General features: G+C 34.1%; 1 protein-coding gene across 4 annotated transcripts in view; it reads left to right on the top strand.

Moving 5' to 3' along the window:
- The window catches only part of LOC132698123 (proton-coupled amino acid transporter-like protein pathetic), a 37,470-nt gene that overhangs the window by 1,865 nt on the left and 17,509 nt on the right, over window positions 1-18,096 (top strand). For 2 of the 4 annotated variants that reach the window (XM_060664018.1, XM_060664019.1), the window contains exon 1: window positions 11,194-11,559. The exons of 1 other annotated variant lie outside the window; for it this stretch is intronic. Coding sequence is in view for 1 of the 3 variants with exons in the window: in XM_060664015.1 (XP_060519998.1) it covers window positions 11,476-11,559 (84 nt within the window). In the remaining 2 variants the exon portion in view is untranslated. Of the gene's footprint in view, window positions 1-11,191; window positions 11,560-18,096 lie in introns of those variants that run through there. One more of the 4 variants, XM_060664015.1, reaches the window with a different exon arrangement.

Raw genomic sequence — 18,096 nt, forward strand, 5'->3', positions numbered from 1 at the left:
CGAGTATGCGCCTACCTCGACCCAATCCAATGACGCAATTGTCTACGCCTGGACACAATCGATTGAACGAGATCTTTGATTGATATTAAATACTTAGGGGAAATGTATATCGAAAACGAAGCGATCCGGTTAAAACCGGTTAGCGTCTCACTTCCACTTAATACCAACGTCTTGATTGAAACGCCAACGGTAATATTTATTCTTGCTCCGCAGACTTCGCTAAAGGTTGTTCCACACGACGCGGGGTAGTCGGGCAGTCTCTCGTCTTGCTGGTGTGGGGGTGTGTGCGATTTGCTGGTTATGATGTACAAGTTTACTTTTTTGTCTTTGACTATTTTAAGTAAAGTCACTTAAGTGAATTACTAGGTTGTATTGATTGATATTAGAAAAAAAATGTTTCGTAAGTGAAGTTAATACTTTAATTTTATTTTCCTTGCTCTGTGCATATCATTTGAATGCGTTAAATTTTAAATTTGATGTTTTATTTCATAATTTTGTCGAAACATTATTTAATAAAAAGATAATATTTTCAAAATGTAAAGTTAAACTTCAAATTCAAAATCAAAAAAAGTAAGGAAAATTATTTAAATTTTGCAAAAAAATATGATTAACACTACAGAGTTCCCCGACAAAGTATGTGAAACTTTACAGCTAAGTGGGCGCTATTCAAAAATAGATCATAAGTACACCAACTGCGTAGTTTCTCGATACCCAATGCATGGGCGGGCTTCTGCTATTTGGTTAGCGCATGACATGCTTTTCAATGGCATTAAACTCTTAATTTGCCGCCAATGCAACATGAGACTGACCATAAGGTCAACTACATTTTTTCCAATTTTGTAAACTGTTGATTACTAATTTTTGTTTACCATCGTCCCTTAGGCATACGTACGTCCATGTGATGTGTGTCAGGTGGGACGAAAAGTGACGGTGTTACTTTTTATGTAACATAAAACTTTTATTGTTGTTATTATACCGCCGTATGTGCGAAATTTTCACGCGATTTTTATTACGCGGTATTAAAAAAAAACTGCACACACCGCAGGTGTTTTTTTTTCTGTTGTTTGCCTGCAATACATTTTCCTAGAGTAATGATAAACGGAATCGTCGGTTACTTCAGATCTGAATGAAAATTGCGAAATTATTGAACTTTTACCGTTTACTGCGGGTCGGTATTGAAGTGAACAGGCAAAAGTGTGAAGAGGAGGTGCCGTGGGCGATAAAATAATTAATATTCGCGTTCTGCTTCTCTCGTGGAATGTAATCTTGGGATAGTTCCGTTGATAGTCACAGATACTTAACATAAGTTTGACTCCTAAAAGTGCACAAATATATTGCCCACAAAAATTAAATTACCTTATATTTTCTGCATAAATCTAAGCAAACAAACAAACAAACAAGTAGCATTAATAACAATACTTTCTCAAAATAAATAAGAACTAAAAGTTCAGATTTTCACGAAATTATATATGACAATTGATTACACGCATTTGATAAAGACACTTGATAAAGACATTTGATAAAGACACGGTGTTGTCGAAACAATTGTCATGTTATAATATATAATTTCGTGAAAATCTGAACTTTTAGTTCTTATTTATTATGATAAATGGATTCACATCAAGTAAAAGCCACCTCAGTTCAACGATACATTCTGACTTAACCTGGATATATAACCCAAGTATATGAGCGGTGAGACCGAAATAGTTTTGTAGGACGAACTGCACATTCACGCAGCTTCAGTTCGATCACCGACACAGTTGAAAACATGCAGTCGCTGGTATCAATAAATATGCATGTGTTTTTGCTGCAATTTGGAATTTTAGTATGTTCACAACAATAATAATAACGTTTACACTAGTTTATCGAATTAACATGCACTTGTGGCGGATTCACACAAACACCATTAACATTAACACTAATTTAAAATTTAGGTAAACAGTTAAATCCAAGTGGACATGCAACTCCACTAACTTTTTACTTTTCATTAATTTCTTAGGCGAAATCAAATATGCGCGTCTACGTCACGAATGTCAGTTTCGTCATTTGTTTCAAAATCAGCTTTTTGAATTTACAACTTCAAAATAGATCATGTACAACTGAAAATAATTTTTGGGGCGAAAATGAAGGAGAAGAAAAACTTGTCAAGTGCGGCATTAATTTTTAATGAATTCACTAATTGCTACCTTGAACTGTTGTATTTTTTCAGCATTATTTTTTGGTTAAAGTGGTACATTCCAACGCGCATTAAACGCGGCTGATTAGAGGATTACCAACCTAAGCTAAGAAACTTGTGCTAGAAAAAATGTGTAAAAAATTATCCACATTTTTAGGAAACCAATACAGTCTTTATCGTTCGACGCTATACTCTAATTTGTGGCATAAGTTTAAACGTATTCATTGTTTACACTGATGAAAAAACTGACGTTTGCGGGATCCTTAAACAAGATCTCATTTCTCATATTCACTTCGAGTGCCTGATTGATACCGAAGCGGAAGCGTTATTCAACAAACAAGCGACTCGTATTCTAATAATAATCGAAAGTACCAAGATACGGTCCTGCAGGTAGAGCGAAAGGCCACCGTCGTGTTTCCCCGGTCTCGCCTTCCGTTTGCTGTATTTCGTAATCGTCGTCTACGGCTAGGCCAATCGTCTTCTTCTTGGTAGCACCTTTTCCCGAATCAGCGGCCCGTGCGGCCGACCTTGAACGCTTTCAATGTGAACACGCGTTGGCCCAATGGCTGCGAATTCGCGCCTCAACGTACCTATCTATTAAAGTTTCACAAAAAGCGATCATGACTACTCGAAAACCAAAGCCGACAAGACAAGACTATTGAATGATTTTCCAGAGATGTGGATGGCCGCCATTTTGTTTAGGAATTATTCGACGAACCCTGCTGAAAAATCCTTTAGAAGATTAAGATTTAGACTATGTTATACTTTTTACAAAACTTCTGGATTCCTCCTGCATGGGTTTTTGATGAGTCAAAATTGCTGACGTTTCGACTCGGCAAAAAAGGACGCAGGAGGAATCCAGAAGTTTTGTAAAAAGTATTACAGTAGCCTGTGGAAGTTCCTTTGGAAAATTTAGACTATGTTTTAAAGCCGATCTGACGACTTTTTTTCTTATACACCGTTGAATCTTCACTACTCTCGCGCTAAACTCAATGTCAGTAATTTTCAGTTTTATTCTTCCTAAGCTAAAAGTAGAAAACAAAACGCACGCGGTGGTAATTGGTTTATTTTTTGTGTTGTTCAAGCCGAATATGTTTTGATTAATTTTTCAAAGAAACTTCCACTATTTACAAAACTTCTGGATTCCTCCTGCTTGTTGAGTCGAACTTGCTAACGTTTGGCTTCTTCAGAACTTAACTCAAAACTGAACTGAAACTGAATATTTTGAATATTTTAGAGATAATAGATAAGATAAATAGAGATAATTAATATCGAGTTTGGTTTTCCAATGCCCTGAAAGGTATTTTTTCGGGTTCAAACTGTTTTTTTTTTTTACTACCCTGCAGCACAGGCAATTCGGTCAGCTTCAAGGTGTTTCGTTAGTGTAATCTTGTTTTCTTAATTCTTCTTTCACTTTTGCTGGAGTTGGCCAAATTTCCAATGTTGTCATATCTGGTTCAGAGTTTACTTGGTCCTCGAACAGTACACGTGGAGAATACTAATAGTCGAGATTAGGATTAAACCTAAATTTTATTGGATTAGTTAATCTTTCAAATGGTGAAACTGCCATAAATATATACTTTGTATGCTGTCGTATATAAGGGGGAACAGTTGAAATAGCACTGGAATTTTTACTGTTTTTTTTTATAATTTGATTTGTTTGCATTTAGCTTTTTACCATTGGCTTCCAACTAATATATAAATATATAATAAATAAAAAGCATTCGGATATCATGACTTTTATTTCAACTAAGACTTGGCGACGTTCAACAATCAACATGGCCGCTGACAGTTTTCAGTTTGATCGTACTTTGTCATTAAAATATATTTTCAAGGAAAACAAGTTAGGTGTGTGAAGATTTCAGTCCGGAGACGAAAAAGGGGACAAAGTGCGCGTTGGTGTTCGAAATATAGGGGCAGTAAAAATCGCGTCTTCCGACACATATCGTATCTAAAGCCGCATCAAAACTGCAGACATTAGCCTAAACTATCATTTTTTTATCCAAACAGTTACCTTTTCATGTCAATATCGGTCAAATACTGGTTAAAAGCAGCATCTTCGACTTTTTTGTAACGAAAACGTTAATAAACCTGCAGATATCGACGTAAAACCGCTTGAGCCAAATAGTTGCCGATTTCGATTAGTTTCCAGTCAAAATCTGCTGCTTTTTCGCCTCTTATCGTACCGAAAGCTACCCAAAAAATGCAGATTAAAAACCTTATTTCTGGGACAAATAATTGCTTTTCCCTTTTGATTTCGAGCAAATCATGGTCAAAAACAACATTTTCCTAACTTATCGGACTGCATTAAAGCTGAAGATAAATCATTAAAAACCCACTTTCTTGGATTGATAGTAGGTTTTTCTTATTTATTTCAAACAGATCCTAGTCTAAATCGGCTCCTCAGGCAAATATCGTATCTAAAAGCGCATCGAAACTGCACATATCGACGTAAAACGGCCCTTACTGGGTCAAAAAGTTGCCGATTTCGATTAGATTTCAGTTAAAATGCTATTTTTGACTAGGATCTGCTCGAAATCAGGAGGGAAACCGATTATTTATCCCAAAAATAGGGTTTTTAGGTTCATATCTTCATTTTTAAAGTAGATCTCGGTACAATAAGAGACAAAAACTGACTGAAATCTAATCGAAATCGGCAACTATTATACATTCTACCGGAACTCTGCGCCAAAAACCGAACCAAAATAGAACATCCTCCGCGATCCTTAAACGATTCAAATTAGTCATAACCACGGACCGTTGAGAAATACAATTTATATCAATTTGAGTCAATAATCACTCGCTCGTTGCGTGTGCAGTACGTACGTCATAAAAAAATTTGGCAGTCGCCCCCTTGAATTGGCTTGCCGGTTGACAATTTTCTCCGATTATAGCGTTATCCTTTTTGCCGTTTCAATTTACGCGCGTGACCCATCGCCATGCGAAAATATAATTATCGTGTTCGTTCTAAAAGAATCAATTTATTATCGATATTTGCTTACAGCAACCAACAACAAAAGGCGAAACCGCTCGATTACCGAATATTCCAACCAAGATTTTTTTTATTCTTGTTGCCCATCAACAGTAAAGCCATTAGAACAAATCAAAACTTCAAGAAAATATTCGGACTTGGCAAAATTAGTTTTAATAAATGCGGAAATATCAAATCCAAATTAATATTCTAGAATCTGTGATCTCCTATGATCTTCATGAGCAGATTTTTAGTTAATGCCTGTTAAACATTATATGGCAACTTATTGAAAATTTTGATATACGAATAGGTGGGGCCTTTTCCTGTAGACTATAATCTGAACCTATAGTATATAGGAATATTTAACACAAGGTATTTTGTTGGGATAAGCAACAAATTTAGTGAATTTTTCTCCATTTTAGCACAGAAAAAGAAGACCTTTATACGTATACACTCAGAAGTGCAAAGGAACCATATTTTTTAAAAGTTTCTCATGATGAATAAAATTTCCGTAAATTTAAAATGGTTCTTACTGCGTGCCCTTTTTTGCGTAAGTTTGTTAATGCAACTTGAATTTCACGCCGAAAGGACTTTACAACATTTCGTTTTTCTTACGCCATCTTCAATTTCAAACTTCCACGCTTGCCGCATCTTGGTTGTGTGCAGCAAGGTCTTTAGATTCCAATATTTAACAAATTAAACCGAGAATTACTGATTTTTCGCGATACTTCGTTTTCAAAATAAATAGGAACTATAGGTTCAGATTTTCACGAAATTATATATTTTGACATGACCATTGTTTCGACAACACTGTGTCTTTATCAAATGTAATTTTTACAAACTACCTGCTGCTATATAAATAAAGGAGACGTATTTAAATATAATTGATCGTTAAGCAATACATTTCAATGTCTCATTTTGACTTCCAATAAATTTAATTTTCTTTTTGTATCTGTATCTATGTAAAATATCAAAATTGTCGTGAAAAATGTGTTTTTCTGTGTTTAAGTGTGTCGCATAATTAGAATCTAGACTATTGTTTTTAAACGCTCTTTTATGTTCGTTAATGCGTTTGTTGAAGGATCTACCTGTTTGTCCAATATAAATTTTAGGACAATATCCGCATTTCAACCTATAGACACCTGATTTTTGGGATTTTGGACATTTCGTTTTATTGGTTTTTAAATATTTTTTAGTTTTTATTTATTTTGATAAATGGATTTTCATCAAGTAAAAACCACCTCAGTTCAATACTTCGTTTTCCATTTTTCAACTAAGAAACACATTAAAACTATTCGACTAGAAAAAAAAATGCAAAAACTATATTCGATACTTCCAACGAAGAACTCCGAGGTGTGATGGGTTAAAATGCGGCCCTGTGTCTTTTAGGTATTTTTAACAATGCGTGCACATAAAAGCGAGTGGAAATTTCCACAGCCTCTTTGGCAGACAAGCTGTTATTCGCTGGCCAGTGGCGTACGGGTTCGCCACTCAAGGCGGTGCGGGTACTAATTTGCCAAAAAAATGTTCCCCATATAAACGAAAACAATATAAGGCTACACAAATGGCAATGATGAAAATCGAGGTCCGTTAGGATTTTACTTATCATTGTTACCTTCGAAGATTTTTCAAACTAGGAATAACAGCTGCGAGCGTATACTTGCACCCAAATAAGCTCAATTCACCAGTTTTTTCACGGCCATTTTCGTCTTGCGAGCTACCTTGAGCGGATGTTCAATAATTTACCGTTAAATTGTGTGCAAATTACTTTTTTGGTAGGCGCGATTACAATTGAATTTTCAATTATTTGACCTAGCTATATTGCGCAATGTTGAGTTAAATAATAACTGGCGTTAAGTAAGTTTAAGTTTTTAAGTTAAGTTGAAAGCACGTTGTCACTAGCCGTTATAAGATCGGCAACACGTTATACAAAAAAAATACCGCTTTTAAATTTACATTGCGATTTTCCAGAATATCTCTGAATATAGTTTTTATTTCTTTATATTATTATGGCGGCTGATTACAGCTTCAGCAAAAGAACCGTTTTTTACTAAGTGGGTTCCAACCTTAAATCACAAACAGATTTGTAATTAATAATTTATCAAAAAATTTCAATATGCAATTCGTTGGAACAACTTTTCACACTCGGAATAAATGTTTCATACGATAATCGATTATTAATCATCTATGATCTTTTTCTGCGTGTTTATTCTTGTTTTAAATTAAATTAAATTTGTTTCGATTTCAAACACATTGACATTGAAGTACTAAGATATCTGTGGTACCCGATTCCCTTAGTATTCAACTCTTAAAAATACTCAATACTTTTCATTTACATATAAATAAAGTGAACGCGAATCTCAAATTCCAAAAAACGTGAAAATACGAACAGTGAACTCGATCTAAACTGGAATGGTAATGCTTGTGATTTTGTGACTAAAATTTGAGTTAGTGTGAGCCGCATAGCAATGTAAATCGTATTTTTTGTCATACCCGTTAATACAAATAGCAGGTACTTTCTGCCTGTTAGAGTTTTTTGAGGATTTCAGTGGCTTATTATTCTTTGAACTAATATATATTGACTAATTTCACGCTAGTGGTAATAAACATTTTTTTAAATGGTAAACTCTTGTGTTGCATGTTGCATTAGGTATTACATGATTAAATTTTAATTTATAAATAAATAAGAAGAACGAGTTCTTATTTAAAGAAAACATATAAATATGATTATACTCGTATACCTAAATAGAGTATTTTTAAGTAAGTAATAAAAAAAATTAACACATTCAAAGAACATAAAATAAATTCATCGGTAAAAATGTGTGTAAAAATAACAAATAAAACATTAAAAAAGACTTTGATATTTAAAATATTCATGAATTTCCGGAGATTTTTCTAGAATTTATAATACAAATCGTATTTTTCACAAAGATTCAATACTTTAATGTAACTGACTGATTTCGGTTATTCCGAAAAATGAAAATTATGCATTTCCAAAACAACACGAATACATTCACTGACATGACCGTCATAATTGGTAAACGTCACAATTCAAGGCGTGGGAAGTATCTCCGAAATCATCCGATTGCTCCCAAACCAGTGCGGTAAAATCCCGGAAATGTACGAAGTGGCTCAGCTCCGTAGGAAACGAAACTGAAGTGGTAAAGTGACGTTTCCGCAAGTTAGATCGGTGTGTAATTAGGTATTTTACAAACAGGAGTAAAAAATAGTATATTATGCAACAAGTGCGGTAAACGGCATTTGACTCACGAGTTTATTATATTTTAATAAACGAGTGAGTTACAAAGTTTACCGAACGTTTTGCATACTCTACTTTTTCTACAACCGCTAGTTTTTGGGTACATTTTCGCAAAACAACACGAATACGTATTTCTACGCCTTGAATTTTGACGTTTGTCAATTCCGACGGTCATGTCGGTGAATTTATTCGTGTTGTTTTATATGTATGCAACACGTTCAGTAAACTTTTCAAGTCACTCGCGAGTCAAATGCCGTTGGCCGCACTTGTTCCATAATATACTATTTTTATACTTATAACTAATTTTGTTGAACTTTCGTTTAGCCGAAATCATTTACATAAACAAGAATTGTACTTTTTTCTTCTAATAGTTTTGACTATATTAACACTTTTTTTTGGGGGAAATGTATCATTTCTAATTTCTGGGCTTTAGAACAGTCGAAATTAGTTGCATCAAAACTGATGTTTGCACTGAATTTCCGGTCAGTTTTGGTTAGTTTCATTGTCAATGTAACTGATTTCGGTTATTCTAAACTCCGAAAAATGAAATTGGTGTTGGTCTATTGTAAAATTTGGCCTCACTTCCAGTTTGGATCCAGTCCACTGCAGATACGTAACAAACGGAGCTGCACCCAGTAAAAAAAATTAAAAATAGTTCTGACAAATCACAAACACGCTTCAAATTAGGATGGAACAGAAAACAACAGTCTAACTCCTCTAACCATAACTATTATCTGTCAGTGAGAGTTATAATTCCGAGCATAAAGGAAACGGTTTCTGGTCAGCAGCTTATTACCAGAATGGCAGGTTGTTTTGGAATTAAATGAATCCACTATTGTCCGTAATTCCGCAATAGAATGCACGTTTCAAAAGAAGATTAGAATTTGGAATGAAGCAGAAAGAATTTTTGCACCGTTCGCGATTTGTTTTAAAATTCGAGTGACGTTGCGTGCAGTTGGACGTTATTTTTAACTTATAGGAAAAAAATTGTAAACATAAATATCAATCACAAACCTACGCTTGCGAGTATTTTAAATGAAACGCGACGCAAACGTGTCAAAAGTTAAAAATATTGACCGTACATGGTACGAACCTTCCATTTTCATTCAAGTATCATCATGAATTAACAACCAGGTGGCAGAAATCCGGTTCCAATAAACTCCGGTTTCGGGTTACACAACACTACGGCGACGAAAGGTGCACACCAGGTAGCAAAACGGCTCGATCAATAACAAACAAGTCCGAACTTGTCGGCCGGTTCGATAAAATTAAGTCATTTAAGGGAGACTCCTCGAGTGCACTTTTATTCGTCGTCAAAATGGATTTGTTCGACGTTAAAACAGTTTTAAAAAAATTAATGGAGGCAATCGAACATGATTGGGCAACACATAAACACTCGGCAGGAATTTACTTTACTTAAATTATAGCGCGAAAGGGAGAAAGGAGGGAAAGGGAAACAAAAAACATAAACATAATATTTTAAAATCTTCACATTCACAAAACATTTTCCATGATATCTTAGACGGAAAGGAATCCGAAAGGCTTGTAACTTTCTTACATGAATATTTGGAGTTTAAAGGCTTCAGTTTAATGATAACTCACACTTACAGAAAAACCTGTTCCAATCTGGAAATATAATGTGCTATGCTAAGTTTGAAACTCTTAGAAATACATATGTAGTTAAAAAAGTAATAAAAATCATAACGAGGGTTATAGAGGGCACTGCCATGGCAGACTGAAACTCTTGATATAAGTTCTTACTAAGGGAAGACAGAGAGGCCAGTTAAAGCATGAATTGGGTTAACATCACTGGTATACTCTGTATACTGGTATAGTTTGCTATAGGTTGCCTTCTTCCTGTGTTTAGAAAAAGTAGTTTGCGTAACAAGTTAGAAAAGTGGGCCGTGTTACGTACAACATATTTTACAATATTTTGTTTAAAACCGGCTTATTGTCGAGCCATCGACAAAATATTAAATTTTTATGCGAAATCTTTATCAACAATTAAATTGTGGTGTTTATACATAAGCTATTTTCGTGGAGCTGAACCCGAATCTACCGAATGCATGACGGATTTTACCGTCTGTCCGTTATCAAACTATTTGGCAGCAAGGTTTTACTAATTGGAATATATAGGTACGAATTTGCTGGTTAGATACGCAATGAATATTAAATATTAATTAGAATGAATTAATTAATTATAATGTTTGCTCTTCATTGGATACAAATAAATATTTTTTGCAATTTCGTCTTGGCAGCCTTTGGAAATAGTAGGTCCACTTTTTCTGTATTTTTCATCACTCTGTCTTTCTAACGTTTCCAACGCAACTCCCTACGACGAGAAATTGTTTATTTTGAAGATTCCGTTGCAAGAGAAAGCAAAAATTTTTTCAGATTTAAATCCAAGCAAAAGCGCCCGGACTGTTTGGGGTAGCGTATTATCGTCTCGAATTCTCCTCCCGATTTTGCGTGTTTTATTGTCTGGTTTATTTTCCGACTTTGACCTAGGAAACGTTAGGGTCACAAAGATTTTTCTGAACGCACGGGGTAAAACTTCAAAACTTCAAAAAGCTTCACAAAACACTCTTCGTTCGGCGGAAGAGGTTTCGCATGGTCTAACGAATTCATAGTTCTACATGAATGTTCGTGACGTGTTAAAAGTGCGAATGTTTTGTGTCGGTGTGATTGATTTTTTGGAGTTTGCGCTCGAGTGGACGCTACAGACGTTCGTTGGTGCTGATGGTGTTCTAATTCTAATATACATTCGACAACGCACTACCGAAGCTCTCGGTGATACGCAACCGTTAAACGTTCATCACATTGCACAAACGCCTTGCAAAATAAAAATCCAAGCCTAATATTAGACCGTCGGCAGGAATTTAAAATAATCACCGCGGCCAGTGGACATTTAATTTTAGTCTTTTGGCAATACGTGAGAAAACTACCCGACACTTGTGCGCGCGATGATCCGTATCCAATCTGTAGATAATAATTATTATTGGCCGTAATTGAAAACGACACCCGAGGTTTTTGGCTTTCGCCATGGCTTTTTGAATATATAGTGATCAAATGTCAATTAGCAGCAGCGTCGCGGTCGGATCTATCGTCGCTATTTCCAGCAAGATGGAGCTGAAAGAAATACCCCGAAAAAAGGTATGTTGGTTGTAAATCGAATGTGCGGCGTGAAAAACGCGTTAAAAGCGATGCGCTTTTGTCGTTCGTTGTCTCGTTGATTGTCTCGAGCGAAATTTTTGCTTATAAACCATTTAAACTGACACGAATCGAGAGAAATGTTTGAGTTTACTTAAAACGACGTCATGTAGATGATATTTACCCCGTTGAAGTGGGTAAGGGTCCATTCGGCAACGCATCGTTTACAAATTCATTTAAGAAAATATACATTTAACGAAGTGTAAGTTGTCAGGATACTTTTTTCTGTGCTTCATTTAAAACAAAAATACCATATAAAAACAATATTTTAAAAAAGTGTCACTTCAAAACGTCAGTTTTATTAAATGTTTAGTTACTGTTAGTTTGACTTTTGCCACTCCACATCAGTATTCATGCTGTTTTGCAAAAATGTATCAAAAAAAGGAAGAGCATAGTATGCAACACATTGATAAACTTCTTCAGTGACTCGTTTATTAAGCACTCTTTCCGGTGCGCTCTGCTCGTGACTAAAATGGCATTTATTATACTTATTGCAAAATATACTAATACTAAGTGAGGTTTAACACTTTTTTTAGTTAATTCTCCTTTGAGGTTTTAATTAATGCAGCACGGATCTTATAAAAATACTCATCAAACCAGTGGCACAACTAGGAGAATGGGAAAACAGTTGATTAAAAAAATGTGCACCAAAATATTGAGTTAAGAAGTCAATAGATCGTTGTAACAGGAGTCCTAAATACTTTTGAGCCAAGGACATTTTTACAAATTTTGCAAAAAGTTGGCCAAAATGGAAAAATTGCCAAATATAAAATACAACCGTTTAAACTAATAGCAATACTTTTTAAATGACACTAACTCACTTCAAAGGAGCTAGATGAATATCTAATAAATGCTTTAGACAAGCAAGTAATTGTATCTTAAAGCATAGCATAAATATTAAATAATTATGTTTTTCTTCCATGAAAATCTTTTTTTTCTCCTCTATATTTATTTTTTTATAGAAACTGACATTTTTGCGATTTTGACGTATACATAAATGTATAAATAATAAGCGTTATTATGATTAAAATTAAATGACTAGATTGTATGTGAGTATGCTATATACATACACAAGCAAATGGATCGGTAAAAAAATGTTATATTTTCTACAGTTTTTAATACTTCAATTTGATTTCCGTGCAATATCCAATGAAAATATCGCATCGAACACGTATATTAACTAATTAACCTAGCATTATCGACTTAAACACGCCGCAAGTGTGGAGGTCTATTTGTTTAACTCCGACATGTAAGGCTTATAGTTTATATTTTTTATATTCTTTAAGAGTTTATTTTTAAAAATATCTGGCAATACAAAACACAAATTTTCGACCCACGACAATGTTTTTCCATGCGGGCTGTTTCTAATTTTCGACTTTTTCCTATAAATACCGCGGCTATTTTCGATTTAACAAACAAAACCACCAAAACAGATAAGTTTTTCAAATGTGTAGGTAACATTTTTGCGAAAATTTCAGCTTTTCCCTTAGACTTTCTTGTCTTTTTCCCTATTTTTTAACAGATTCACATCCAGAATAATAATAAACAATTCTCCTGAATCTATTTCGCAAGGTTTTGAAAGGGCAGCGTTTTTGACTTGACATTTTAATATTTAAAAGATGAACATTAAAATATTTTTCAGTGTACAGGATGTGCCATAAAACCGTGGCAATAGATACATATATAACAACAGCACAAAATAACATAAATCCTATTGTAATTAATTTCAAGGATGACTAGGCTGACTAAAATTAGATACTTAGAATAAAATACTAATTATGTATAGATAATTATTTTATTAAAACTTTGTATGTCATTTTCGTTGATGCAATAACTAAACAATAAATAAAAGTCCGTCCCTAATGTTTTGCCCCTCACTTCGATAAAGTAGGCAAAATTCAATAGGATGTACTGATTTTTGTGTTAAAAAAATCTAAAAAATAATTACAAAAAAATTCTAAATTCAGTACACCTACTTAATTGTATTTATTGTACCGAATACTTTAGGATTTAGAAATAAAACATGCACAAAATCAGCGAATAAATAAAAAGGACCTGCAAAATTCATTCATTCATTCATTCTTCAGAATTTCGAATAGCGTTAAATGGTTGACAGTGTTATCAACGATATTAACACGTCGACATACTTCGTCGTGGTTTCAATTTCAAACGATATTTTTTATCGTTTTTTATCGCCCCTTATCGCACAGCTCATAAAATTCTAGTCGACAATGTTCAGGTTATTGCGCAAAGTCCGCATAAAAAGCTGTCGACGCGGCATTTGTTATTTTTTTTAATAACTAATTGAATAAAGTTAAATTCCGCTTCGCGATTTTAATACGCCGCAAACTACCTCCAACCAAAACAATCACACGGAACGCGATAATCGGACCCAATTTCTTGTATTACAAACAAAGCACTTTAACCAATCCGCCACGTCCTGTTTGTGTGCGACGCGCCACCACCTTAACGTCCCTACTTAATCAAAATAAATTAGAAAATCGCCACACATCGCGCATTTTAAATTGTTGCCCACACAGAAAAAACAACTCTACTGTTATTAATGAAAACCAATGATTAACTGCAGTGTCATTACCACAATGCTTCTTTTTAATTATTACAGTGTCGCAATTTGACCATAGCTGTTTAATACTTTGTTCAATATTACGGAATTGATGAGTTTGTGCTGGGTTTATAAAAAAAAACACTTTTTATCAGGACATTTAAAAAAAGGATCACATATTCGTGTTCTTAAATTAACCAATGCACAACAGCACAATTATGTAAAATAAGAATATTAAAAAAAAAGTGTAAATGTATTATTAAATTAAGTGCTGAATAAAGCAATAACATTGTTTAACCGTCGACTACTTAAAAAAATGATTTTTCATAAACCCAGCCCAAAACCCATCATTATTTAATATGGAAAAAATGGTTAAATTTACATTACATACGCATTGTCCTAATGCACCAGTATAGTAAGAACAGTATATATTATATAATATATAAATGTATAAGTATTACTTAGTATTGTTTAGTTTATAAACTTTTGCAACGCTAACAAATGGACCTTTTTTTCCGAAATACTAGAACAGAGATTGGCTTCGAAATAATATAATTGTTGCACATTTTAATTGCGTTATAGGTCAGATAGGGTTCAAATTTACAGAACTACGCTGGCTAAAATGTTTTTCGTCCTCATAACGAAACGAAACGCTCCTTTAAGTTGGTGAAGAATATTTTCTAACTTTAAATGAGTAAGACACAAGTAATGCGACTAAAAAATGGAACTGGTTTCATTTTGGGCCATTCGATATTTTCTTCTGATATATGACTAAAGTTCCTCAAACCATAAACACAAAAAACTTAGAATTTGGGTCAGTGACTAGAGAGTAATAAATACCAAATTTTTCAAGAATTATGGTAATACCGTCAGGTATGATTTTTTCACTCGCTTCGCTTGTGTTAAAACAAGCTCGTGACTAAAATGTAGTTCATCAAATTTCTTAAAATTTCATTTTTACAATTAATAAGGGAAAATTAATAAATAATCCCCACCGAGGATAATTGCCCTAAAAGCAATCCGCTTCATGTGCCTTAACGTCTACGTTTAGTCTAGCCAGGCGCCAGCAGTCGTATGACGTCAGCACCGAAACGGAAAAATGGGACAGATATTGCGAATTCGGCGCCCTTCACAAGGTCGGCGTTTTGAGTGCCAATCTGGCTGGTTTTAGATTTGCTAAGATAAGGGTGTCGTCCGTCACGCTGTTCTTATTCTTGGAGTCACGTTGGCGTATGATCGAATTATTGTTGTTTTTATTTGTTTCTCTTTACCATGGCACGTTGCAATTTCGTTTGCAAATGGCATGTGGGGTTTGAAGGTTATTGACCTTGTTTTGTTTTTCGTGGGATTCGGCAGTAAGAAAGAAGGCTATTCTTCTTTGGGATGTTTGGTGTCTATATTTTTCAATATTCAACATTCTGATTTAATTAATCTATGAATTAAAATTAATTAATTAATTAAACAGCTTCAATATAGAGGCGAAATTTGGCAAAGAAGGATAGACTTTTTCTTTTACCTACGACTATTGCGTATTAACTTTTCTGACTATAACAGTTGAAATAGGTCAGTGCTTAATTAATATGGTTTGACGGGTTAATGTTGTGTTGTATAGTCGGTCTCAATCTTCATCGTGCTGACTTTTGTCCGCAATTATGGAAGTTACGTGCCGACCGCATTAAAACTCGGGTCTGGTAGGTATTAAAGGAGAGAATATTAGGAACGGACTCTCAAAGGTTTTGGTAATTTTTTTTTGTTTATTTAGGTGGGTATAATCTTATTAAATTACACAAAGAACAAACAACTACATCAAATATATACAATAAATTCTTAGCTAGCAATATCTATACATAATTATATTTTTGTTCTAGATGTCCAAACCTAATTCTGTTTCACTATCAGAGTCGTCATCGAGATTAATTATTCCGATTTATGTTGTTTGTATAGAACTGTAAGAGTCCCCAATTTTTATAATGAGCTCTACTGAATTTTTCCAAAAATTGCGTTTTTTTTGACTGAATTCAAAATAAATTTCTAAATTTCTAACAAATATTCCGGGATTTCAGTTTTTGAACTTGATGAGACTGGTGTGTATTTTACGGTACTCAAATCCCTCGGAGGGTGGCTTATGTGTATACTGGTTTTCAGTTTATCCAAGGTAGGAACAACTTCGCTTCGATAAAGACAACATATTTTCCTTCTTATTAGGTCCTGATCACTATTGTCTATACGGTGAGTTAGAAAATCACTTCCTTTTTTTCATTTCTCAAATGTTAATTATATCCCTTATTAGCGTTTTTATAAGTAGGCAGGTTTTTTTAAACTTCTTGTTGAATAAGTCCCCTACTGATTAAAGTTTCATACAAATTTTTTACAACCTGTTTTGCATCAAGCGCCAAATGATTTCCACTGTTATATTCTCGTAAAATAACTTTCGAAACGCGCAGTAAAAACGATTATTTAACACTGTCACAAACGCCTTATCGCTCAAGTAAGAATTTTTTTTGTTAATGGCTTTACCCAATAACAAAAGGTAATAACATCGTTATTAACAAGACGATGAAGATGGAACCAGACTATACGTACGCCGGTAAATTTGATCAGAAACAGACTTCAAGTATAATTCATCTAGTAACGATACAAGTTAACTTCAACTTTTTTAATACGGTTGAACTAATTTATAAAGAAATTGCACCTTTTCGTGGTATAAATTTTCAGAAAAATAAGTTTCATAACACAGGTTCCCAAACCCGGATGTGAGACACAAGGTTTCGTGGATGTCCTGAAAATAACGAAATGCTCACCTAACTCCTCTGCTATATATACGACCAAAGCTGTTTTTCCTTTCCTCGTTTTAGTTAGTTGCTACTTGGTTACATTTTTTATATCGATTGGAAGAGAAAAATCCATTTACACATTGTCTATACGATTTTCGACGTTAACCAAAAGAATGTAGAATGTTTTCAACTTCTGAAGTAAATTCATGAACTCCGATATGTAGACGAAACATTACCATCCACGATAAGCAACTTTTGCATAGTGGGAGCTATTGACAAACTGAATGGTACTTGTCAGATGCGAATTGAATTAAAAGATTCCGTTCGTTTTATCGACCATTAAAACACAATACATACATGCTCAACTTCAGACGAGATTAGACTTTGTATTTGCGCGTCTAAACATACCTACTGCTGTAGCAAGGTAAGTCATTATTGTTTGAAACATTTGAACGAATACTCTTTGCAAACCGAATAATTATTATAAATTAACTATGACAAAGTCCACAAGGTTGACAAGTAGTAATGTATAAAAACAGATGGTAATGAAGTGCATTTATGTAAGTTACATTATTTTTGGAACCATTTCATTACAAATTTCTGGGACGCATTGTCCTTCTTCTCTTGTGCTGTTAATTTTTTTAAAATTATGAAAACCGAAATCAGGTTTTTGATATAATATGATCTAATAATAACCACTTTTTTTTCAGTATTTTAGCAGTTTAGGTGCAATTTAGTTAATAATGCGTGTGTTGAATAAAAGCAATTTTAGGATGGCGGACGTCAAATGTCTAATACATTGTAACAATCATTATCACGTAAATTTGATTAACACTTAAAGTTCTTAAGGCTTTACAATATCGACACGTTGAGGAGCGCGTATTTTTAACATTTTAGTCCCATTCCAAACATTAGCAATTGTTATCTATTATCCGTGCTATTACATATTCATTGTTGTCCACACTGACTTCAAGTTAGTTGTTTTAACTGCACCGGGTGAGGTCGGCGTGAGTAAAATTTTCAGTTTTTTTTTAGAAAAATTTTGATGGCAAGCGCATTCTGCTGCGAATAATTCGCACTTTATTGCTGGAGAAATAACGATCGAAACGGATGCGCGCATGCACGGTCATTATTAATATTGAT

This window comes from Cylas formicarius, unplaced genomic scaffold, assembly GCF_029955315.1.
Source record: "Cylas formicarius isolate icCylForm1 unplaced genomic scaffold, icCylForm1.1 PGA_scaffold_2__14_contigs__length_35257938, whole genome shotgun sequence".
NCBI classification, from domain to species: domain Eukaryota; kingdom Metazoa; phylum Arthropoda; class Insecta; order Coleoptera; family Brentidae; genus Cylas; species Cylas formicarius.